Here is a 25,295-nt window from a genome sequence, read left to right on the forward strand (position 1 = left end):
AACAATTGTAAGCTGGTTGTGTATTCATTCATTCTGATGCCCTTTTGTGTGTTAAAGCTGTGTGGTCCAAATTAAATTAACTCAAATAAAAACTACAAAACAAAGCAAATACCGCTCACTAACACTAATGTAGTTTATACTGCTTTGCAAATCATCAGCGAGAAGAAACACAAAGTCAAACAGTGCTTTCTGTCTGAAGGTGTGAAAGTTTTTACCTGTGTGTGAATACTTGAGCTTTGATGACACAAAACGCCTCACCTGTTTGGTACTTGAGATCGTATCCGGTCAGAATGCCATTGGGCTCCAGAGGTTTGTCCCATTCTAGGTGGATGGTGTCGAAACTTCTCCGGTTAATCCTGAAAAACTTTGGAGCATCGGGCACTACAAAAACACACACACACACACACACACACACACACACACACACACACACACACACACAGACACACACATAAAATAATAAAAAAAAAATTGAAGAGATGAGACAAGAGGGAGGTCAGAGATTTATGAAACAAATGAAACAAGAAACCTATGCAGCCCAAGTTAGCTCCATAGACACTGATTCAAAAAGAGTCAAAATATCTCTCAAAAAGTGAACTTTTGATGATGCTTTTTACATACAAAACATTATGGTCTCAAAAGCTAATTCTACTTTGAAAGTGCCTGTATAGTTGGAAATAAGAGAGACTGAGTGTTGGTTTATTGCCTGTTACACTGCAATTACGACCCCCACACTTGATTTGATTTGATTTGATTTGATTTGATTTGATTTGATTTGAATTGATTTGAATTGATTTTTTGTTTGATTTGATTTATTTTGAACATGTAAAAAAGAAAATAGAGTAATTATTATCCAAACAAGCTGACAAAAAAAGTAATTATTATTATTGTATTATTTTATCATTATTTTATTATTATTATTTATTATTATTATTATTATTATTATTATTATTATTATTATTATTATTATTATTATTATTATTATTATTATATTCACTGTTCTGAAGAGAGTTGCATATAACACTGGGCGGTCTATGCAGTCGAAAGACGCAAATATTTTTCAAAATGGTTCTATGTGAGCAGAGAAAAAGACCAGACCAATAAATGCTCTTGCTGTCCATTTGAAACAATAGCAATAAGGAAAATGTAGCAATGTAAATGCAAATGTGTATATATGTAACAGAATTACATATATACTTAAGATTATATATTTAAAATTATGTTACAGAAAATATATATGTGTTATTTTGTTTTGTTTTGTCTTTTTTGGGGTAATTTCCAGGACATCTTGTAACTTTTAAAAATTTCTTACGAATTTTAGGGGTAATTTCTTGAAAAGTTACACATATTAGATGAAGGGAAGTTGACCACTGTTCATCTACACATACTACCAACACTGATTTGATATAAAGCTGATAGAAAATCAGGTACAGTGATTCCAGTATGTTTTTATGACATTTTAACCCTTTAAAACCTGGATGGAAATTACTTTTCTTGTTATGCATTCAGACACCTTTCACAAGTATTTAAACCTTCAACCCTGAGCAAATTGATCTAATTTCTGTCAAAATGTGGGGGAAAGGGCAGTGCACAACTTAACAAGACATGTCTCACAAAAGAAATTAGATTTGTAGAATATGTTTTAAAATGACAGGGTAACATTTCCAGTAAACTATTGTTAAAAATATCCTAATCATATATTTAAATTAATTTTTATAGAATTGTTATAATTTTTAAGCAGTTTTTTTCTTTTTTAATCTGTGTGTTTGCTTCTTTGTTAATTTTATGCTCATTTTTGTGTCATTTCTTTTTTAAGTTGCTCACTGTCTATCCATGTTTTTGAAAATAAAATAAACTAATATGCCCAGGTTTCAAATGGTTAATGGTGTTAAATATAATCTCATGATTATCTAAATAAAATTGTGAATTTTATTTATTTTGGCCAGGATAATCGTGACAAGAAATGTTCACATCATCCTGTTCCTTGTAAGAACACATTTCTGCATGAGTCGTGTGCCTCACCTCCCTCCTTAGTGGTGAGTTCCACCGTGTTGCTGGGCGGACCTTCGAAGAGGTTGTTGGCCACAACCATGAACATCTTGTACTTGGAGAAGGGCACCAGGTCGCTGAGGATGCCGGACGGCTCGGCCACCATGCTGTAGAAACCTTTGGTCTTCTTCTCCTTGCTGACCACCAGACCCGGAACCAGACTGGACTCACGCCAGTAGTGCAACTGGGAGGAAGATGGGGAAGGAAAGGGGTAGGAAGTCCATAAGAGGGTGATGAGATGAAACAAGTCAGAATCAGTTTTTTTGAACTGAACTCTGCAGTTGGTTCATTATTGCAGTAGCTCCTCACGACCTTGCTACTTTTTTGCTATATTTTCCTATTTTTTCTACACCATGGCCCCTTCTGCTGAAGCACGACATTTCTACAATACAGAAGAAAAACTTGTCAACATCAGGAAAGTTGCGTGGGTTTTCGGACTGAATGCAGGAGACCATGAGAAGATCCCCACCAACGGCATACGCCGAGCGGCCAGTCAGAGCAAAGGGAGAAACGAAACCGAAGGTGCCGGACAAAGAGAGGGAGGAGAGCCGACATTCGTGCAAGGCTGACCCAACTTGGACCGAGAGCTGTTCCTCTACCAAGCCTTCTTCCAGCTAATGTCCAGTCGCAGGAGAATAAAGTGGATGAGATGTGATTGAGGCTCACTCATGGATGTATAATAGTGAAATCTGGATACAGCCGTGTGGGCGGGGCCTCATTCATTTCTATGAGAGCTGCTCAGTGGCGCATGAAGCGGAGAAAACTCTTTTTCCGGGTTTAGAAAAGTGTAAAATACCTGGATCTACTGGCCCATAGAGCATGCATAGAAGTGATTAACGACAGCCGAACGTGGCCGAGTGTACCCGAGCACTGACTCCGACTCACTGGCTCGCTCACACCAATGACCCGAGTGCTCGAAGAGAACAGCACCCGTTGAAGAGTATTCCTCTCGTAGTATAGTTTGAATACAGACCGTAGACTGTATATATGGTCTCTGATACAGATACGATAAGACGTCCATATTACAGGTTTAACAGCCAACAGCATATGGATGTGCTGTAAAATGGTCAAAATGATGAATTATGATTAAAAAATGATGAATTACAGAAAAAACATCCATTACTACAGCTGGCACGAAGCCTGTGCTGTGTCAGCTCTTAGAGTTAGATGCGTGTTGACGCGGTAGAGTCCCGTGGGTCCGATGCGCATTCATTTTATGTCTGGAGAAACACCGAATTCCAAATCTTGATTCGGCAAATAGCACATTTTACGTCTTTAGAACTTAATGTTTTTAATAATGGCTATAAAATAATGCGTTCTGAAAAGTCAACATGTCTCAAAAAAATTATCAAGTGATTTAAGGAGGTCTCTTTCCCAATGTTAACAAATGGAGAAAAGTCTTTCTGGGCCAGTGTGCATCACGTGATGCTGTAGTTCCACTTTCGGCCACTATGTGAATTTTGCTTCAGAGGGTGGCGCACTTCCTGGGGGCTTGGGCTCACTCAGCAACGAGAGATCAGTGGCTGCTCTGCGCACATCTTCACAGAGACAAGCTTAACCCCTAACATCCCGGATCAGGATGTTGCACTGGATAGGCGGACCTCGTTCAGAGCCAAAAGGACACAAGACTCTGATGCAAATTCAAAAAATGCACTGCAGGAATTGTATAATGCCACCAGCAGCAACATGCACAAGGAACCAGATGAAATCTTCATAGTAGCTACTGACTTTAATCAACTTATCCCTAAACTCCAAAGTTGTAGCAGGATCAAGGACAAAAGACTAATAAATCTACCTTCTTCTATTATCATTAAAAGACAGCCAGTCTCACTCTGTACTCCTTGAACTCTCCATGGACAGAGCTCTGGTCCACGGGCTTCCAGTGGATGTTGGCTTTGGTGCTGTCAATGTTTGAAACCCGCAGGTCAGTTGGAGCTTCAGTGGGATCTGAGGACACAACAAGCGACACAGTGTATGTGAACAGCTGGATACATTCAGTTCTGTTTATGCAGAAATAAGAGCACACTGCCTCAGTGGTGCTCTTCTTGCTGAGCAGTCAAATGGCTTAAAATTACATTGTGAAGGGTTAGGGTTTTTGTCACCCTGAAAAGCAATGACACGAAATATCCGCTTCAGTCCAAAAATCAATGCTGGTATCGTCTTTCATTAACTGATAATGAATGTGCATCGACTTACTGTCCTCTCCAGAGTATCCAATCACCACATTGGACTCAGGTCCATGTCCAAACTCATTCCTGGCCTGGATTTTGATCTCATAAGGCACGTAGGTTTCTGTGTTGTGGATGACATGTTTGGACCCCACCGTGGTTATGTTACTCCACTCCTCCCCTGAGTCCTTCCGTCTCCACCACACACTATAGTGCAAGTTCGGGCCATTTCTCTCCAGATCAAGAAGAGGCTAGAAAAAACACCAACAAAATCAACATGTTTACCACCTCACGGTTGTAGGCTTCCACCAACTACTGTAAAACTTCAATTAATAGCCCGGGCATTTATTTGCTAAAACTGCTGAACCCAGCAGGCTTATATTTAGGAGGGGCTTTTATTTCCTTTCTCACAAAGTTGTTGCTCAGCAAAGATGGATACAATCAAATACAATCAAATTGTTAATTTGATTGTAAAAACATCGTTTTTGCATCTCTCTTGTTTACTCCGCCAGAATTACTGTCATCTTTGGTGCTCACTGTTTCAGTAAAATGAACTGAATAATTGTAGAGAATCTTACCAAGCTAACCATGTGTGTGGCATATCCATACTGTCACAATTTTAATCATTTATAGATGAATCCGGTGAAGTACCAGAAGTAAACAAGTCGCCATTACTGCGGTGGCATCTCCCTCATCCCGCATCTGTTTTAATGCAAGCTGTACTGAAAAGTGTACAATTTTCTACTTTTACCTTTACTGCCTGTGTAACACTCCTTTTGAAATCGATGTCTGGGAATTGGGGAAGAACCTGTGCAGCTCTTAGCTGCTCTAACAGTAGTGGCAAACATCAGCTTTTGAAAAAAAAGTGAATGCGAAATTCACACGCCTTTACTTTCTGTCTGAGAGCATACAGTCTGCATAGATTTCCTGCAAAGGACCAACAAGTTTGCCAGAAGTAGGTCAAAATATTAAAGGAATGGACTAAATTATAAATTGTTTGTATTGTAATGTAATGTGATTTTTTTTAAAACTTTTTTTGATGTTTATAGAGAATGTTACCTGAACTTAAAGAAAATTTGCTGCTCAGAACATTCCTAAAACATTGCATGGGTTGCATTGTATCATTTTCAGAACATTTTTAGAACCAAAAATTGCAAGCTGAGTGGCCATCTTATTGGGACTAGGCTTACATTTGAAATTATACGGTAATCAAGTTACAGTTTACATCCATGTCTGTCCAGACTCATATAAAAAACATGCAATGAAGATTTGAAAGGCATTTCAGTATAAAAATTCAGTATCTGACCAAATGCCTGCCTTTCTGATTCAGAGATATGGTATTGAGTAAAGGCTAGAAAGTGTTTTTGCAGAACATTATGATGTCACAGGGAAGTTGACCTTTTGGATATAAAATGTTATCACCTCACCATTTTATCCTATCAACAATTCTGTCATAATCAAAGCATGAATTATCAATTTCATCATGGAGTTCAAGTGGACATTCATGCCGGTTTATGAAAAAGATTTCCTCAAGGCATTGAGGTGCTGTCACATTCGTCTTACCTCCCAGGTGATCTCCATGTTGTCCTTCTTGGATCCCCAGCCTCGCAGACCTCTGGGAATAGCATCTGGGGCTTGTTTTAACACAACCAAATTCATTTAGATTGAACATCAGCTCCAAAAAACCTCATGTCTGCAGTCTGACACCAGCTGAGAAACCAGATGTCTGTACTTTGAAATCTGAGATAAAGGGCCTAAAAGTACACATCCTGCACATGTGTTTAGTTACCGTTAAGTTATTCTTTGATTTTGCCAACAATTCAGTGCTTTATATTTTCCTCTTTTAATTTTTCCTTAGCTGTTTCATTATTTTCCCCAGCTCTGACACAGCCATCAGACAGCCTAAATCTGCTCATGTTTTTAAGATGCACCTGAAGACCAGCTTTTATTCTCCCGATCTTACTGTTATTGTGTTTGACCGTGTTTTTTTTCTGTTTTTATCTGATTACCTTAATTGTATTTAAACTTATGTAGACTATGGGATATAAAGTATAAATAGAATGAGCATTGTATATTATACTATAATATACAAGAAAAATATTTCAATTAAGTAATCTATTCATTTTCTATCAATGCTGCATGATTACTGCATATTATTGGCTTTTTATTTCACAGTAACAAAGTTTTTGTTTCTCTGCATCCATTTTTAACTCTTTGAAACCTGATCTGACCTCACTTTTCCTGTGCTGATTTCAGATGCCTTTCACAAACATCTGAACCCTGAGCAAATACGATTTCTTTAAAGAACATGGGGGAAAAAAAGGACAATGAGCGCCTTGGCAAGAAATGCCAAAAAATTGCAAGAAATTTGTAGATTTAGCAAATTATTGTCTAAAAAAGCTAGGGACTTTTTTTTCAGAGAACTATATGTAATTTAGCATACTTCTATATTTCAAATTATTTTTATAGAATTTTACAGAATTCATTTTATTTTTAAGAAGATTTTCAGGTCATTTCCTTGTTTTTTAATGTTTTTTTCACCTGTCCTTTTTTTTTTTTTTGCTTTTCAGGGAACTATGCTCATTTTCAGGTAATTTTCTCACCTAATTTGGGGTTCATTTCTTGTTAAGTTGCTATTTGCTCTCTTCCCATGTTTTTGAAAGAAATCAATACAATTTTCCCAGGTTTAAAGGGGTTAAGTGTCCCTAGCTATGAGGACATAACTTGCCCCTGTTAATTTGAGTTTTGAATGGCTGTCCTATTGGCTGAAACAGATTTATTTCTAGACGACATGTTAACAGCTTCAAATCAAAGGTTAAACTTATTCGTACAAAATGTAGGGAGGGGGATGTTACCTGAAAACCCTCAGTTAACCATATCATATTTTTTATATAAAGTGCAGGAAATGCTTCAAAACTACCTTAAGCAAACTAAAAAGTGATCTGTTTGTGATATCAGATGAGTGTGTGTTGTGCTCCACACCTGCTCCGCTGGTCTTGTATCGTGGTGAGGGGCGGCTGGGCTGACTCTGGCCCACTGCGTTGATGGCGATGACCCTGAACTGGTAGTTGACGAAGGGGGCAAGCTGCAGGATGACAGAGTTTAGGTCTCCAGGGTAAGTGGACAAGTCCTGCCACCTGCCAGGCTCCCAGCGGTCCTCCTCGAACTGGACCAGGAACTCTGCAGAGCAAACATTTACTGTTAGAGCGGTGGAGATCCAGCAGGTTCTCGATGGATCTCCTGCATATGTGGCTGCATGTATTCTCTTATTATGTCATTTCACCACTTAATATCCTCTAATGAGCCTGTTACATTAATTTTAAAAACCTTCCTATAAATTCAGATTATAATTATTTATTAATTATTCTAATTTTATCAGTAATAGCCTTCCAACTATGTTTTTCAGATGGATTATAATTGTGGCGTATCAAAATGTACATTTTCTTCACTAATGAGTATTTCTATTTCAGCATCTCTTCATTATTCTTTCCTTCCTCAGCTTGGTGCCCTGAGGACAAACTCTACCACGTCACCTTTTTAGATCTCAGGATACACTGAACTGCTACACCCCATCAGGACACCGGGAGAGAAGCTGCGACCCGTTAATGCCTACAAATCAGGCTCAGACTGTGCTTTTGAAGACAAATTTATTTATTTATTTATTTAAATTAATTTCCTCTCAGGATGTTCAGGTGTGTGTGTGTGTGTGTGTGTGTGTGTGTGTGTGTGTGCGTGTGCGTGTGTGTGTGTGTGTGTGTGTGTACTGACGCGTGACTGGGCTCCTGTGGTCGTTTCCGGGGATCCAGGTGAGGCGAACACTGCGGGCGGCTGGGTCTGACAGATCCAGATCCATGGGAGGGTCTGGACGGTCTGCAGAGAAACAGGAAATGACCTGATCTTAGACATTCAAGAACTCATAAACACACACACACACACACACACACACACACACACACACAACCACAGGCATGCTGCATCACACTTGTCACTCATCTCAAAGGCACAGTTCACCCCAAAACCAAAAATATATTTTTTTCCTCATACCTCTAGCAGTATTTATCAGTCTAGATTGTTTTGGTGTGAGTAACTGAGTGTGAGATATCGGCCATAGAGACGTCTGACTTCTCTCCAGTATAATGGAACTAGATGGCGCTCGGCTTGTGGTGCTCAAAGCACCAAAAAAATACATTTAAAAAACTCTGAACTGAACTAGCTACTTTCTACTGAGCCAAACCCAACACCTGAATTATCGTGCAGAAGGTAGCATGTTTCTACAGCTAGCTCACCTAGCACCACAGAGCTACTTGGTGTTATAGTTCAGCTGAGGAAGACTCCATTAATGTTTACATCTTACACTGTCATGACCATGAGCCTCTCATCCATGAGTAAATGCTTCCATCTGCGTTTTGATATGGTTGGTGGGTGTAGTTTGGTTGAAAAAAATAGTTCCTACACAAAACTTCACACAACACATCCATCTGCGTCTGCTGTTGACATTCCAAGATGGTGCAACCATGATGTTAACAAGTGCACATGGTGGGATAATGCTTCACGTGGTTTTGTTCACTCAAACAACAGCACAAGGCAACCAAAGCCGGGACGTCAACAAAAGCACATGCTGGCATGGATGATAAGGTTTAAGCAGAAAGGCACATGGTAATGTGTAGAGAAAAAACATCACATTTAGATAGGAAGCAAATGTCGGTCTTCTGCTTGAAGTCCAGTGTCTGTTGAATCCATCTACTGCCCCTCCCACCCATACTAAGGGAAATTCAGATTCCTTATATTACATTGTTATCGGCAGCGTCTCAACCTTACGCCATTCCAGTGGAGTATCATGCAGACGCGACAGGTGCCGTTCACCGACATACAATAACACTGTGACAGTTCTGTGCGGTCGTGTTCTCACTGCCATCCAGTGGAATATCATGCGGACGTGATAGGTGACTTTGCCATCGGGATCTTACGCAGATGACTTTAGAATGAAAACGGGCTGGCAACTCACACCAAAACACTCTGAACTGATAAACAGCACTACAAGTACAAGGAAAAATATGTATTTTTGATTTGGGGTGAACTGTCCCTTTAAGTTATGATACAACACCAAACTCCTCCTCTAAATCTCTTCACTGTCAAGTTTCAAAATCAACAGTTTCACAAAAAAAAGCAAACATATTGCCCATTGAAATGAGGAAAAATGAAGGAAAAAAAATTTAAAAACAATTTTGAATTAATGGAAACATAGTTCCAAACAGTACGAGACTTAAAATGATATTATATGACTTGGCAGGACAGATGCATGCATATAAAAATCCACTCTGTACTAATATTCATTATTCTCCAACACATGGAGAAAAAAATATTTGGCACATTGTGAAAAAATCATAATCATGTTTTAATATACATAAAGTCATACAGCAAAAGGCACAAGTTTGGACAGAGACAGAGAACAGTAAAACAAAGAGAAGACAGAAAAAACAGAAAAAAACAGGACAGAAAAGAAAAGAAAGACACAGAGTTTAACCCGAGCCGAGTGTTACCTGGAGGCAAGGCACTAGAGACTGAGGGGTTGAGGGAGGCTTCCTCTGTGGGGCGGGGTCAAGGACCAGGAAGTGAGGTATAAATGTTAGAGTTTGCAGGTTAGTCTACCAGCAAGTCAACAGCAAGGGAGCAAAACGGTTAACATGTCACTTAGTACACACTGGATTAATAAAAGTCAGCTTGACTAAGATGCAGTTTGAGACCATCAGGTCATCATCGTGTTCACATTTGAGACGTTTATAACTCCATTGAGGGTAATAAATAAGCATCCAAAATATGGAAATATCTGTTCAAAGATACAATAACACTGCATTTCCACCCAAATTACACAGCTCTGAAGCAGACAAGCATGGCTTTCTGTGTGTGTGTGTGTAATTTGTTTTGATTTGTCACATTACGGACACACCCCAGCCACCTCCCTATTCTGATAAATAAATTACAGTCCCACAACACCAGCACAGAAGTTAAGTTATATCCTGCTGTGGATGGGGCCTCAGCAAAACATATTTTAGCCACCTAAAAATATCAATATCAGTTTAAGTGTTCACTATATTTGAGTATTTGCTCCTCTTTAGCTTCCACAGCAGCTGATGGAGGCAGTGGTAGAGCAGCAGCTCCACTGTTCAATGGAGTAAAATGACATTGATGTTTGTGATGTTTTTCTCAGTGGAGTCTGGTGTTTTTGATATAACGGCTTCAAATCCACGTCAGTAAGGGCTGTTTTACAGCAAGGTCAAGCGCTGAAAATATTCTAAATATAGCATTGGCTACACTTAAACTGATAATTTTTTTCAGTGGCTTGAAACTAATCAATGAAGGCAGAGTTTACTCAGCACTGTTTTATTATATGCACTCAACGCTGTGGTTTTCTACCCCAAATTATTGTAAATTAGCAGTTATGATTGTGGTTTAGTCTACATCATGGATTGTATGAATAATATAGCAACTATCTGAAAGAAGGCATATCTTCACCTACTGAGGAGGAGTCGGACATACTTTGGTTAATAAATGGATTCTCTCTCAGAGCTTTTACACTGGGACAAGGACAGTGGTCCAATTAAATGGCCTAATCAAGCTTTAACTGTAGCTCTAATAACTGTGCATGTAAACGTACTGACTGTCAGAAATGAAAAAGTCTCAAATGTGAAACCAATGTTCACACAGGATGTTCAAACTGTGTCTACGATACAGCTGCACTAGAGCACTTTCTACACAACACTATACAGTCTCTCAATACGCTGCATGCAAACTGTTGAATCACTGGGAGTCAGTAGAGTTAAATCTAAGCTACGTCAGTATTTTAATGAACTGCAGCAACAATAAAACATGCATGATTTCCTTTGGAAGAGCTGAAAAATAGTACAGGGTCAAGAAAACCTCAAGACATTAACAGTCAATATCTAAAGATGATCTAAATAAGAAAATATAAAACACAAAAATAAAAGCATTTTTGTAGTCCATCTTTGTATCTGAGAGGGATAGTAATGTAATGTGTGAGTGCTGGAACCAAACTGCCCACTTTCCTTCACCATATTTCAAATGTGACTTTTATTTTACTACATTTGAGTGGCAGCAAATGTTAAGGTTGGGTTTCGAAAAAAAAATCATCACTTTTACGGACAACTCCTTTAGTATTTTCAGTCTAAATATGTCAGTAACACTCTGTGAAGACCACATCTATAATGCATTATGAAGGCACCCTGAGTAGTGACCCCGAAAGTTCCACAGGCTTTGCAAAAATCTCTTATTATGTGGCTAAAAACATTTCTGACACAGACTTCAGTCTTTTAAATGTATTTTCAAAGTTTTCTACTGTATGGTTGGTATTTATGATGCAGCATAGATTTTTATTAGAACACTTTAGTTAACACCAACAATGAAACATTAAGATGCAGCATGCATTATTATAAATACATCAATATGTACCTCACTTTACTTAACCCTCTAACACCGACATTAGTTTTCTAGTGGTGCATTTAGATGCCTTTCAGAAGAATTTTAACCGCTGAAACCTGAGAAAAATGGTTTGATTTCTTTCAAAACAGGAAAAACATAATGAACATGGCAAAACTTCAAAAAAAATAAATCAATAAATAAAAGGCACCATGGAAATAATGAAAATGATAGAAAAACGACCTGAAAACTATATTTACAATTATCTTAATTATATAGTTAAAATCGTGTTACAGAAGCAAAGAAAAGCAAAAAAAGAAAATAATAATTTTAATAAGAGAGAAACTTTTTTTTCTCCCCTATTTTTTTTTTTCTTATGAATTTCTTGGTCATTTATGGCCATTTCTTATTAAGTTACATGTATTAACTAGGGTTAACACATACAATGATAACTTATGATACTGCATTGACTGTTAGCACACTATGAGTCCTTACTACAGTTGATTGATGATGTGTGTTAACAGGTAGTGTGTAGGTATTTATGATGCATTCTAAGCCCCATCAGTCAACCTTTAGTTTAGAGCTAGTCAGTAGCATCCATAACACTCTTACCACTTAATAATCATTATAAGTCACATCTATAATATTTAATGTTTGTTGATATAGTGTATCAGTAAGCATTATTTGTGTTTATGAGTGTAGTCATAAAGCACTATACATGTATTAAAATTCACTATGAATGCCCTAATAATGCATTATAGTGGTGGTCTTCATAGAAAGTGTTAATATGTCTTTGATTCCAGCACAGTTTTGTGTGTGAGTGTACCTAACACAGTGAGGCGGGCTGAGGCTGAGTCCTCGTCTATCTCAGATTTAACAGTGCAGGTATACGATCCCTCGTCGCCCTCGTTCACATTGGGGATGGTCAGTGACTCGTCGTCTTTCCTCAGCCTGCAACACAAACACAGAGAGAGGATCAGCAAAATTTCAGTCTAAACTTTGTCTCTTTTGAAGCTGACATCTGTGTAAAATTAATTAGTATTTTAATTCTAATATCAAATAGCAATGGAGTGTACAAAAACCCCAAAGTGCTCTATATCTTCTCTAAGACAAGTTATGTTCCTGTTATGTGCTGTAACTTTTAACCAACGCAGTAACTTAAAACACATTGTAGCAATGTGCTATTACACTTCACCTTAGTCAGGACATGCATTAAAGGTCATTTCAATATCAATACGTCTGTTTACACTGGAATTAATAATATTTTGTAAGAAAATGTCACTAATTGCGTGAAGTGAAAACAATAGTTTTTGTTGGGCTAATTTGTGAGTGATATTTAATTAACCGCTACTAATGTTGGCTATCATAGTTAATATACCTGCAGGAAATTGGCAACACATTTAACCAGAGAACAACAATGGTGCTCACAGGCGCATCGCCTTTAAAACCTGAACAAATTGGTTTACTTTCTTGCAAAAATAAGGGGAGAAGGCAATGAGCAACTTAACAAGACATGGTCCTAAAAATAATAATAATTTCCTTTTTTTAAATGTCCCTCTTTAAAAGAATGCAATATGTGGGACACTTCCTGACGCATTGCTTACTGCCTTCTTCCCATGATTTTGAAAGAAACCAAGTCACATTGTTGTGGTTTCGAAAAGTTAAAGAGCTTGTAAAAAGCACCTGAACGCAGCCCAAGAAAAATGATTTTAATCTAGGTTTTAAAGGCTTTAATGTCTAAATTATGTTATCAATTTAATTAATTTATTATCCGTGAGTATTTATCCTGCAGGGGGCTGGGGCCTGTTTCAACCTGGACAAGTCGCCAGACTCTACAGTGAGTTGTATTTGCTCATGATGAATAATATTATGAAATAGGATATGAATTTTGAATTTTTTTTCTGGGGAGGGGACCCCATAGGTCCCAGATATTGTCCTACCTGATGTTAACTCCATGCCTGCAGCCTTGGAGTTGAGTGATTGCACTTGCTTTTAACATTGATTCATTATCTGCAAATTATTTGGCAACATGTTTTCCCAGTATTAACCCTTTCATATCAGTAGACTGTGCACACAACTTTCAAGAGCAGCCCTAGGTGACTCCTGTGTGTTTGCGTGAGTGCGATTTTTATTTTTTCCAGTCACTTTTGTGTTTGGTGTGTGCCTGTTGTGTTTTGTCTCTCCTGTGCCCCCCCCCCCCCCCTTGTCTGCACTCCTTCACTCTCCACACCTGGTGGCACTCATCACTCAACACACCTGCCTGCAATCAGCCAGCTACCTACAAGAGAGCCAGCTCAACAGCCAGTCCCTGCAAGACTGTTGCCGTACATGCTTTGCTACATGACACATCTGTCTCTGCTCAGATCTTGTCCTTTTTTTTCTTCTTTTTTTTGCCCGCTTGCCTATTTTTGTGATCTCTGCAATCCTGTCTACACCTCCAGCTGAAGAAAACTTCAGGAACACAGATCAGCCCTCACCTCAGCCAGTCATGTAGTTAATATTTTACCTGCAGAGCTTATTGTTGGAATAAAAGTGCTCTTTTTTTTCAAACCCTTTTGGGTCCTTAGTCCCAAGTGTGACAACAAGAAGTAGATGTTTCTATTTTGTGTCATGAGGCAGTCCTCCTTAAACTTGACCATAAATATATTATATATGTCTCAAAACTTAACGTGCTTCTCTGCCGAACATCAGAGTTGTAGCAAACAGTGTGGTGTAAGGGCCTTATGAAAAAAATCTTATTTCCCACAATCACAAGCAATCCAGAGATCAGTGAAATAAAATATTTTTTTAAACATTTACTGTTGTTGAAATCACACCTTTGCTTAAATCCGTGACATGTGATTGTGACTTGTCAGTAACATGGTAGTTTATGTTTTTGACTCTACAGATGCAGGATAGGAGCCTCGGGGATATTTTTGGGTCAGTGCAGGTGCTGTTACCTCCATCCCATGTGGAGAGGCTTGTCATCTTTGGTCCAGACCACGGTGATGGGCAGGCTGGGGTCAGACTTCACCTTACAGTTGAAACGAGCCGTGGAGCCCCTAATGGCTGACTGGTGCTCCGGGGCTCGGACGATTCGAGTCGGCTCTGAGTTTGAGGTACGTTGAAGAGGAACACATACACACACGCACACACTACATAAACTTGCACATTTTGATTCATCCAGGAAGTGAGTTACACAGTTAGGTGGATCATAAAACATAAAATTATAATAATAAAAACTATAGCTTTCTGGCATTTTTTCATTTTTAGCTTTTTAAAAATAATCTTCCAAATCAACTTATTTCTTGCAGTTTGCGGGACATTTCTTGACAAGTTGCTCATTGCCTTTTTTTTTCTTGTTTTTCTAAAAAAATCCAACCTTTTTCTGGCTTTAAAGTTTTAAATACTTGTGAAAGGCATCTGAAAATAAAGAAAACTGATGTCAATCCAGGTTTCAAAGGGTTAAAGTCCTGTGTTTTGTGCATGTAACCCTTCGTCAAACTTCACCTTGCAAATAAAATGAAGCTTCACAGCTTCGGCAGATTAGTTCTGTTTTTCAGTGCAGTTACTACCCTGTATGCAAGGATAGGAATAATCTTTGCGGTGTGTGCAGTCTGAATATAAATGTAACTGCAAACAGCAGATAAGGTAGTTTAATGAAAGGCACAGGAGGTTTGAAAAGAATCCAACAGTGCAGGCTGTTTGGCACATGGAGAGAAAATCACTTAATTTTTCACACACAATTCTGACAGAGTTGGAATCCATATAAATAGTCATAGACCCTGTTGGTGCTGGTCGTTGCACATGTCGCTCACACAATGTTTTGCTACATGATAACAGAATGATGAAATATCAACATCTCATTGTGAAATTATTTTTAGATTTCTGGTTCACTGTAAGTTTGGATTGTAGACTGTATACAAAGTTCAACGACATGACAGTCCCACAAAAGTGAAGCCAAAACATCTGGATTGCCCCCTGGTGGCTGTCTGCAGTATCGGTCATAACTTGTTGGACATAGGCCAAACTAAAAAGTCCCAGTACACGCCAAATAAATTTTTCCCAAAGATGGTTTCTGTCACTGAAGGTAGTTCTCATCACCCTGATGTTGTGATCGTTTTGATCATACGTTTGGCTTTAATGACTTAATTAATTCTACAAAAAGGGGATTTTCTGCTAATTGACAGCTGTGACAGCCAAACCATGTGCTTTCAATAGGACCTTAGCGGGAAATTCCCCAATGCGGAACTCACTACAGCGTAGACTCTGGGCCCAAACAATGTCACAAGCGCAAGATGGCAACGGCCACATCTGGGATATCTCTGCAGTTTGATGTCGCCATCGATTGGTTCTGTGTAAAAGTGCGGGAGGGTATAAAGGGGGAATTTTGGCCCTATAGCGTTATCTCTGTGTAAAAATGGCTCGTCGATTGGGTCAGACGGGTGGACTTCCATAATGCAGCTTCAAACTCCAATCACTACTTACGCAGACTCCAAAAGTGCAAGATGGCAGCGGCTGCATCCCAGATTTTTTAGGTTCATTTTTTGTCAAGATGGGTAGAGCTCTACAACCCTAACTGAACCAACCCATGTGAGTTAAAATCCAAAACCTGACCCATCAGGTTCAGATTGAGAACTCTATAGTTGGGGCAGTTATAGAGGTTAACTCTAACTTTATATAAAGTGTTTGTTCTGAATGATGAATCCCAACAGAATACCTCATAAGTCTGACTGCAACATTGATATGATGTCTGACCTTTGACCTCCAGGCGAACTTGGTTCTCGGCCTTGCCCAGGATGCTGTTGGCCACACAGGTATAGGTGCCCTCGTCCTCCGGTCGGGCCCGTTTGATCTCTAGTGTGCCATTGATGTAAACACGGTATTGACCACCATCGAGCCCGCTGCCCTGTCCATTCTTAAACCTGCACACACAAAACAGAACCAGTCATTTCTAATCAGACTGTATATATCAGAGTATATCAAGAATATCAAGGACATGTGGATGTGAGTTACCAGAGGATGATGCTGAGACCAATATTTTTGCATTCAATAAAGGAAAAAATATAATATGCTCACCAGCGCAAGTCCGGCAGAGGGGAACCAAAGAAGGGACACTCTAGGAAGGTGCGGTTGTTCTCAGTGACTTTAATCAGTTGGTTTTTAGGGCCCAGCATCCTCGGAGGCATGTCTACAAGAGAGGGACAGTGGATAACACGTTACCACCTTGTCCTCTTAAGTCACGGGGGGGCTGAAGCCTATCCAGGCTGTCCTTGGAGGAGAGGCGGGACACACCGCGGACAGGTGACTATCACAGAGCTGGCTCTATTGCAGCCACCATACTAGCTGTCATTATTTCCAATCCAAGGTGACGCAGGCGTGTTATGTAAGTAATAATGGAAAGACAAGCCCCTTATTGTACATGGGAGCATCCACGTATGAGGGATTTCTGGGAGGTGATAGACCACGATTTCACAGAGGAATTGTGTATTTAAAACTTCCAGATGATCCACTCAAATCTTTAAGAGTTATGTTATGCAATAACAGCTCTTGTAGTTCCTGCTGCATCATTAGGAGGACAAGTTCCTACTGACAAGCACATAGCCATAGCATCATGTGACCCCAAAAAAGTATTTCCATTGCAGTTTTGCAAAATATTTATGGCTTTTTTCAGATCACCTGAAATACCTCCTCATGCCATCGCAAAAACACTAAGTATGAGAGTTTCATCGAAATTGACGTGTTTCCATTAAGCATATTTTATATTTGCAATTTCAGTTTGTGCAATATGAAGGTTAATGGAAACCCGCCTAAAGAGACATAAAACCATTCACACTCACATCCATAACCTACAGCCAATTTCGAGTCAATAGTTAACCTGCATGTCTCTGGATTGCTGGAGGAACCCAGAGAAAACTCAAACTGACATGCAGAAAACATGCAAACCCTGCACAGAGGGCTTCCCCACCCAAGGTCCAAACCTCGCTCCATACCGGGTTTGTACGTCAGACCCTCTTGCTATGAGGCAACAGTACTAACCACTACACCCGCTCTCAGATAATTAAACATTTATAAAGCAATTTCAGATCTAAAGGATTAAACAGTTTAATCAGTGATCTGGTTCCGTGTTTTAGAAAAAGTCGTGAAAACTGTTGTTCTAGCCCAACAGGCCTTTTTCAGAGCAGACAGTCTGAGTTGTCAAAGTAGGAGAAGCACAGGTGTAATTAATACATTTTGAGACATGTCTCACCGAGGACGCTGACAAAGGCATTGGCAAGCAGATAGCCGTGTTGGTTGGAGGCGTTGCACTGGTACACAGCGCTGCTTCCCATCTGCACCGAGCGGAAGATGATGGTGTCACCGAGAACCTGTCTGCTCAGGTTGGGGGGAGAACCTAGAGTCAAGGAAGGCAAAAATAAGATGGTAAGAAAGTTTTACAGAATGAATGTGATACAAACAAACAAACAAACAAACAAACAAAGAGTTTGTACTTTCTAAAGGCTCTCCGTTGAGGAGCCACTGGATGTTGGGTTTGGGGTTGCCATTGGCGCGACACACCAGGCGCCCGTTCTCATCCGGAGCGAGCACCAGGTTTGTAGGTTTGTCCAGCCAGTAAGGAGCCGCTGTGAAGCACAGGGAATCAGGTTAGTATTGCGGACTCAAACCACGTCCTCCCTCCATCTTTGATAGATGGTGCATTTACAATGAGTTCCAGCCTATACATCAAATGAACTAAAGACATACATTTTGATAACACCATTGTGTCTTTTCAACAACAATCTGGAAAATTTGCCGAAACGACACTTCTTTAGATATCTTAAGACCCATATTTATGCTCGTAGTGGATTTGCTTAGTTTTCAAAATTCTAAAAAAAACAAAAACAAACCAGAAAAGTGTTTTTTTTTTCCGTAACATAATTTAATAATTTAAATATTTTATTTTTAAACTATTTTTTAGACCATTTTCTTGTCACCTTTTACTGATTTCTTGCATTCTGTGAGACATTTTGTACCAACTTGTTCATTGCCTTTTTTCCTCCAAGTTTTTGAAAGATATGAAACCAATATGCCCAAGTTTCAAAGGGTTAAGGGTGAATTGGTTGTCAGACCAACAACCATTATGCTATGTTTTAGTATTTAATGTTATTTTTACATTATTTTGCATTACATACATGGATTTACATATTTGATTTGATTTGATTTGATTTGATTTGATTTGCTCCCTGTCTTGGTCTGGGTGCTGGTTTGGTTTTCTTGTCTTCATCCCACTTTTATCTCTGTTATACTTACTAAATATATATGTTTCCTATCTTTTCTATATTAAAAAATCAAATAACAGATTATGGAGGAAAAAGTAACACATGCTCATATATAAACACATCCCACCATTGTGACCTCCTTACCTTTGACCTGAACGAAGATGGAATGGCGTATGCTGCCTAAATGATTGTTGGCCATGCACACATACTCCCCAGCATCCTCCTCTGACACGTTGATAATCTTCAGGGTCTTGTTGTAGTTCTCAAACTTTACTTTCCGCCCTGGAAGGTCCCCACCCTTCTTAAACCACTTGATGGTGGGCGTTGGACTGTAGGGAAAGGACAAGGAGGGACACAAAGCTAAAGATGCTTTCGCTGCTAGTTCACTATGTCTGCATTAGCAAAACACCTAGAACTGACCTATTGAAATTAAAAATAGTCTATTCTTTTGCAGAACTTGCTTGAGCAGTATTAGGATAAACCAGGCTATTTAGAAATCCTCTTTTTTAATCCCGTCAAAAATACAGGCGCTCCTCTTTCAGTTAAACAAACTGGATGTAGCACACAGCACACACCACCAGAGCTCAGTCTGTGGGCCTGGTGGTGCAGGGAGAAGTTAAAGGACTGTAAACAGCTGGTGACCAGCAGGTAGAGAGAGACTGTGGGGAATAATGGCGTGTTTTTTACATCTCAATCTGTGAATTAAGGATTTATTTGGACCAAACCACAGCTGGTGGTCTCATTGGTGCTGGATTACTAGCAAGAGTAATGCCATGAAACCTTTCCTGATATGAAATCGTATGAACTTTGATTGACTTTAACATACATCCTCACCATTCTCCTTTTCCTAAACATAACCACAGTTACTTTCCGTTGATTATGTAATATAATTCGTGGGGTGCTAATTCCTGGGATATTATACAAACTGTTGTATAAGGACATGTTGACACATGTCACTTATCCATGGTTTGCAGAAATGTTATAATGCAAACATTTTCTTACCGCAACAAAACTAGAGCTGATGTTTGTTGGCACAGTGGATTTACTAACTAGATTACTAGCAAGAGTAACCAAGACAGTTTGGGTATGGAAGGAAGGTATGAAGGTATGAAATATTACATACCGCTCAAGTCTAGTACTTACTACAATTAACTTCATCTTACGGTTAGTGTGTGTGTGTGTGTGTGTGTGTGTGTGTGTGTGTGTGTGTGCACGCGCTCACAGTCCAGCAGCAATACACTCCAGCAGCAGTCTCTCGTCTCGTAGCACCATTTTGGAGCTCTCACTCCCCGATGGTGAGAGAAAGGTCGGCGTGGACTCAGCTACTTTACGGCCTGCAGACAAGGAAGAGGGCAGGGTTAAAACACTCAGACAAAATCTGGTTTATCTTTTGTATCAAGACTCACTTCCTACAAGGAGCTTTTGTTGGCGCTGCCACATAAATCTTACACTATTACTCTGATCATTTCCTTGTGGCTGTGTTCCATCTCCGCCAGGCTTTGGCTCTCCCTGAAGTCTGCTGTAAGGCCAAAGAGGCCTGTAAACGGGTTTACACCCTCTGGCTTGTCTCACAGGAAGACATTAAGGGATACAACAACAACAACAGGGTCATTGATCTCGCTTTATGTTTGCCAGGGGAACACAGACGGCAGCGACTGACATTAAAAGCTTTAATGGAGCAGCTAATAAAATGTGTTCAGTTTTTTCTGCTGTGATGAGATTAGTTGAACAGAAAACGGAGGTATATTTAAGATCATGTTGCTGATGATATAATTCAACCCCACGTTAAATCCTCCCGAAGGGCTTGGCTAAAGCAATGAGCAGCAGTAGTGTTGCCAAAATGTGAGCCTTTAGAACAGAGCCAGAGTTGGCTTTTAGGCTGTAAGACCTTTTATAATCCACATACACAGAACAAGGACTCATACAAATCTAATGGAAATTACATGTACAAGTTTTTGATCCAATAATTGAGGGGAAGTTTAGTATCAGTATTATCTTAGTTGACAGTTAGTTGGAGCAAACCTTTGAACAGAAATGGTGATTAAAACATTTGAGCATAAATCAATCCATTCAGCTGAACTGTGGGACCTGAGCAATTTGTTAAGCGCTGCCTTTGTTTGCTTACTACAACACCCAAACACATGTGGCATTTTAATCATGTAGTCCAGGGTAAACTTGCCCTGATTTATGTACATATATACATATACATATACATATATACATATATATATATATGTATATATATACTATTTTTACCAAAGTCTCTTATGTATACCCAATTACTGTCCACCACATAATGTCACGATGTCTATGACGGGTGCACAACATGAAAGGAAGGTGTCAAGCAACACTTTTTTCTGTCAAAAATTTGTCATTTCTGTAGAGCGCCCCTTGTTGTGATAAAACAGGATTATTCTATAAATTCTATAGGGGAATATGACTTCAAATTTGTGAGTCGTGTAGGCTGACTGTTCAGTGCTCCTAAAGGCTTGGGCTGACCTTACACTGCATCCAACTGCATGCAGCACTGGTAATGATCATTTACTGATTGCTGTTACAACTCGGCCAGTGACTGAACTTATCTGGAAAAAAAACAGAAAAGCTGCTTTTTAAATCTCATTGTACAGAGTCATTTGTCTGACCCTTTTGATTGTTACTTAGAGTTCCAGGTGACACATTTCCACTATGATCAAATCCCGACACAAATGCTGTTAACACTGTGGACATGAAATCAGTCAGCAGAGAGCTACAGCTAGCTGAAAAGTGTGTGGGCTTAAATAAGCATGAGCCTCCTTTGTGATGCAGATCTGTATGGGATTAAAGCATCTGTTAGCAGTTAGCTTCTCCAGAGGCTGTTATTGTTAGTGACACTGAGAGAAGACAAAGACAGATAAGAGGTGAAAACACACAGACGAAGGTAAGTGATCAAAACTTAGTTCGTGCTGCGGCAATGCAGCGAACAGACAGGAAAAGCAGCTGCTAATGACGCTGGCAGGGCTTCCCAGGATCCACTGCAGCTTTAGAACCTCTAAAAAAAAGACAGAGTTCTGTTTTTTGCTTCAGTGTGCGTTCGTCAGAGATTAGTGCTAAAGTCGATTGCGTGTGGATGAGTGTGTCTTTGAGAGGTCGCATGTGAGCATTTCGACAGCTGCTCCAGTCACAGAAATGGGTGTGAGAGAAGAAGTAGGAGGCAGCAAACCTTATTTCCATACATACATGACTATTAATGAATCCAGACTGAATATTCATCATGTGACCTAATCCTCCTTCAAGCTGGAGCATCGTGGCCGTCCTCAGTCCCACTGGGAGCCGCCAGCCTGCTGTGTCACTGGGAGCATCTTCTCCCTTTGGGACACATTCCATCTACCCCTGTGCTTCTCTGCCCCCCTTAGTGCACCCACGGGCACATATGCTGCCACTTAAGCTGATCTGTCCCCTCCAGCTATGGGCTCATTCAGTAGGTGGATGGAATACTGTATGCGCAATACAATTGAATTACAGGTCATTTGTGAGTTAATTACTGCATGTTTATTCATTGCATGTGATCATTTAACACTGATTGAAAGGTGGAATAAACAGATCATGGACTAAATGAGATGAATACTTAGTTCTACTGTGTGGGTGCATATAAGGTCAGAGAGGTGTTGGTTTGCTTCTTTTGGATGTCACGTGTGGTCCAGCCGTTCATTCTCCTCGCCTGCATTGGATATAATTTATTTTGATTTGATTCTATGTAAAATGGCTTAATGACGCTACACTAAATGAATAGGAGTAATTACATTCTAATGCACCATTTGGCATTAAATTGTTTCTGCTGTTGTCATTTATGTTTCAGTTTTGATATATTTTATTCCCACTGAAACAAAAGACAAAATCTTTGATCGAGGAAGGACTACTGGGTGGCCAACAGACAAATTTAAACATACTGCATGTAGAACCAAAATGGCACCGGCTTCAGTCGAAAACTGTCTTAGTATTTGTATTGCTTAGATAGCTGTACTTTTTATCCCCTAGTATGTAGTATCTGTGACATGCCATATTTAATTCTTGGCATTCATGTGTACCTTTTGAAACCTGAGCGAATTGTCTTGATTTCTTTCAAAAACATGAGAAGAAGGCAGTGGGCAACTTTATAAATCATAAGAAGAAATGACCAAAAATGTAGCAAAAAATCTGTAAAAAATAAAATACATTCATTTATTAATTAAAAAAAAAAAATAATAAAATAAATATATATATATATATATATATCAGAAAATTATCTCAAAATTTGCGAAAATATATAAAATTTAAGAAAAACAAACAAGAAAAGACCTGCTTTTTTCTTTTTCCCCAGACATTTTCCCCTAGCTTTGATATAAGTGAAATATTTTTGGATTTTTTTTTGTCTAATGTGGTAACTGCCCAGCCAGGCATAGAACTCTGGTAGACATTCTGAATATATGTGGATTTTGTGATTTTTTTTTTAAAAAAAAATGATTCATTTTAGTACACTGACTTTTCCACATGAAGCCATACAGTGAATTCTACACATGGAGAGAGCTGTTAGAAGGTTAAATTTGTGACCTCATTGTCACTGAGCTAGCAGGTTAGTGTGCCAGCCGTGTTATCAACTAATGAGGTGGACAGGAAGTAGAGCTGTCCTGACAGAAAGTGACTCACCACCAAATGGGTCACTGGTATTGTAAGCTGTGTCATTATACGGCTCCGCTGAAAACACAGGCACAAACAGTGGCTCATAAGTCCACACGCATACATACATACACTCGGAGGGCCTGAAGACACACACAGTCAAAACTATAGGAAAAGATTTCATGTTTATGTCAAGATAATCCAACATTTCATTGTCTTCAGTACTCTGCAGCCTGAGAAAACAGCATTAAAATCATGTCATGTCATTACATCACCTCTAGGTGGGGATATGTCATACTCGGTTTGTGATCAAAATACACACAGCAGACATTGGCCCTTTGAAACTTGAGCAAGTAATGTGTCAAAAGTACAACAGAATTACCTGAAAATTTTTTAAAAAGTAAGAAAAATTTTTTTAAAAAAAAAACAAGGAAATGACCTAAAAAAGTTCTCAAAATTATAACAAATTCTGTAACATAATTTCAAAAGGGTAATTATGATCATAATAAAATATAGTTTTCCCTAGCTTTTTAAAAATGCTGCTGCTGTGTGTGTGTGTGTGTGTGTGTGTGTGTGTTTTACTCACTGGTCATAACTTTGAGTGTGAAAGGGTTCTTCTGCTGGATGGTGTGTGTGAAGGGGAAGCGAGCGTTGCAGCTGTAGTCAGTGTGAGCGTCTTTGGCCAAAACATTGGAGAAATACAGATCACCGTTCAGACCCATGGACACTCTCTTATCCTGAGGGATCGGAATCATGGCTGGAGGACACACAGGGTGGACAGAGGGCAGGACGGAGGGAAAATGGAAAAAGGGAGAGAAAGAGAGAGATAAGGAGAGAGAGAGAGGGATAATGGAAGCACATTAACAATTTGATTTGGTCAGTAACTAACAGAAACTTCAGCATTAATAACAGATAGTAGTTTCTTGTTCCCTTTAACCCCTCCAAAGACATGAATGTTAGATTTAAATATGAACTTGAACAACCTTGAGCTCCAACAACCAATGAAAAAAGACTTCAAAACAAACATTACTTTTGATGGGAAAATAACAGTTATGATTTTGAAGTCATAGTGTCCATTTATTTTAGGGTCTGTGATTCCCCTATACGGGGACAAAAATGAACACGAAATAACAAAGAAAAAGTGCTAATAAAAATGAAATATATTATTATGTTTTTTCTGTAATATAATTTTTAATATATAATTGTTATATATAATATATTTTTTTATTTTTATAATTTTATTTTATATTGCCATTTTACATCTCACATCTTACATTATATGGTTTTAATTTTATCACAACTCTACCCTAGTTTTCTTCTCTCTTGTGTTTAGTAGGACTGTTTGGCTTTTTTACTGTTGTATCTCCATCTATGAATCTTGTTTCTGCTTTGCTTTGTTTGTCAAAGCACTTTGTAAACTCAAAACCCTACTTTAAAGGTGTTACATAAAAAAAGTTATTTTTATTATATTATATTATTCATTTACTACTTCCTATTCAAGGGAATACCTCTGTCATGGTCCAGGTTGTGACATCATCAGTCCTGTCCTCCATCTCATGTTTTCCTAGTGTCTTTCCCTGTCTGTAAAGTGTGTGTGTGTGTGCGTGTGTGTGTGTGTGTGTGTGTGTGTGTTAATTAGAGGCGTGGCTTCACACTGCTCTCCTAACACTGCTGAAGAACTGCAGCTGATCAGCTCATCAGCAGTCCTACAAGAACTCCAGGCTTTCCTTCACTCAGGACCACAACATTACGTCCCCGCATATAAAACAGGAAT

At 39.1% G+C, this 25,295-nt stretch overlaps 1 protein-coding gene across 5 annotated transcripts in view; it reads right to left on the reverse strand.

The window, feature by feature from the left end:
• Positions 1 to 25,295, reverse strand: part of nfasca (neurofascin homolog (chicken) a) — a 74,476-nt gene that overhangs the window by 38,890 nt on the left and 10,291 nt on the right. For 4 of the 5 annotated variants that reach the window (XM_042498615.1, XM_042498606.1, XM_042498592.1 and 1 more), the window contains exons 2-19: positions 24,108 to 24,278; positions 23,552 to 23,599; positions 20,112 to 20,223; positions 19,034 to 19,218; positions 18,122 to 18,253; positions 17,881 to 18,024; positions 16,710 to 16,821; positions 16,389 to 16,555; positions 14,591 to 14,738; positions 12,478 to 12,602; positions 9,758 to 9,802; positions 7,986 to 8,087; positions 7,200 to 7,397; positions 5,781 to 5,851; positions 4,246 to 4,468; positions 3,881 to 3,996; positions 2,023 to 2,233; positions 259 to 381 (exon numbers count right to left, since the gene is read on the reverse strand). In XM_042498615.1, coding sequence (XP_042354549.1) covers positions 259 to 381; positions 2,023 to 2,233; positions 3,881 to 3,996; positions 4,246 to 4,468; positions 5,781 to 5,851; positions 7,200 to 7,397; positions 7,986 to 8,087; positions 9,758 to 9,802; positions 12,478 to 12,602; positions 14,591 to 14,738; positions 16,389 to 16,555; positions 16,710 to 16,821; positions 17,881 to 18,024; positions 18,122 to 18,253; positions 19,034 to 19,218; positions 20,112 to 20,223; positions 23,552 to 23,599; positions 24,108 to 24,278 — 2,433 coding nt within the window. The remainder of the gene's footprint in view (positions 1 to 258; positions 382 to 2,022; positions 2,234 to 3,880; positions 3,997 to 4,245; positions 4,469 to 5,780; positions 5,852 to 7,199; positions 7,398 to 7,985; positions 8,088 to 9,757; positions 9,803 to 12,477; positions 12,603 to 14,590; positions 14,739 to 16,388; positions 16,556 to 16,709; positions 16,822 to 17,880; positions 18,025 to 18,121; positions 18,254 to 19,033; positions 19,219 to 20,111; positions 20,224 to 23,551; positions 23,600 to 24,107; positions 24,279 to 25,295) is intronic. The other variant, XM_042498600.1, reaches the window with a different exon arrangement.

The sequence above is a fragment of the Plectropomus leopardus genome, chromosome 2, assembly GCF_008729295.1.
Source record: "Plectropomus leopardus isolate mb chromosome 2, YSFRI_Pleo_2.0, whole genome shotgun sequence".
Classification (NCBI taxonomy): domain Eukaryota; kingdom Metazoa; phylum Chordata; class Actinopteri; order Perciformes; family Serranidae; genus Plectropomus; species Plectropomus leopardus.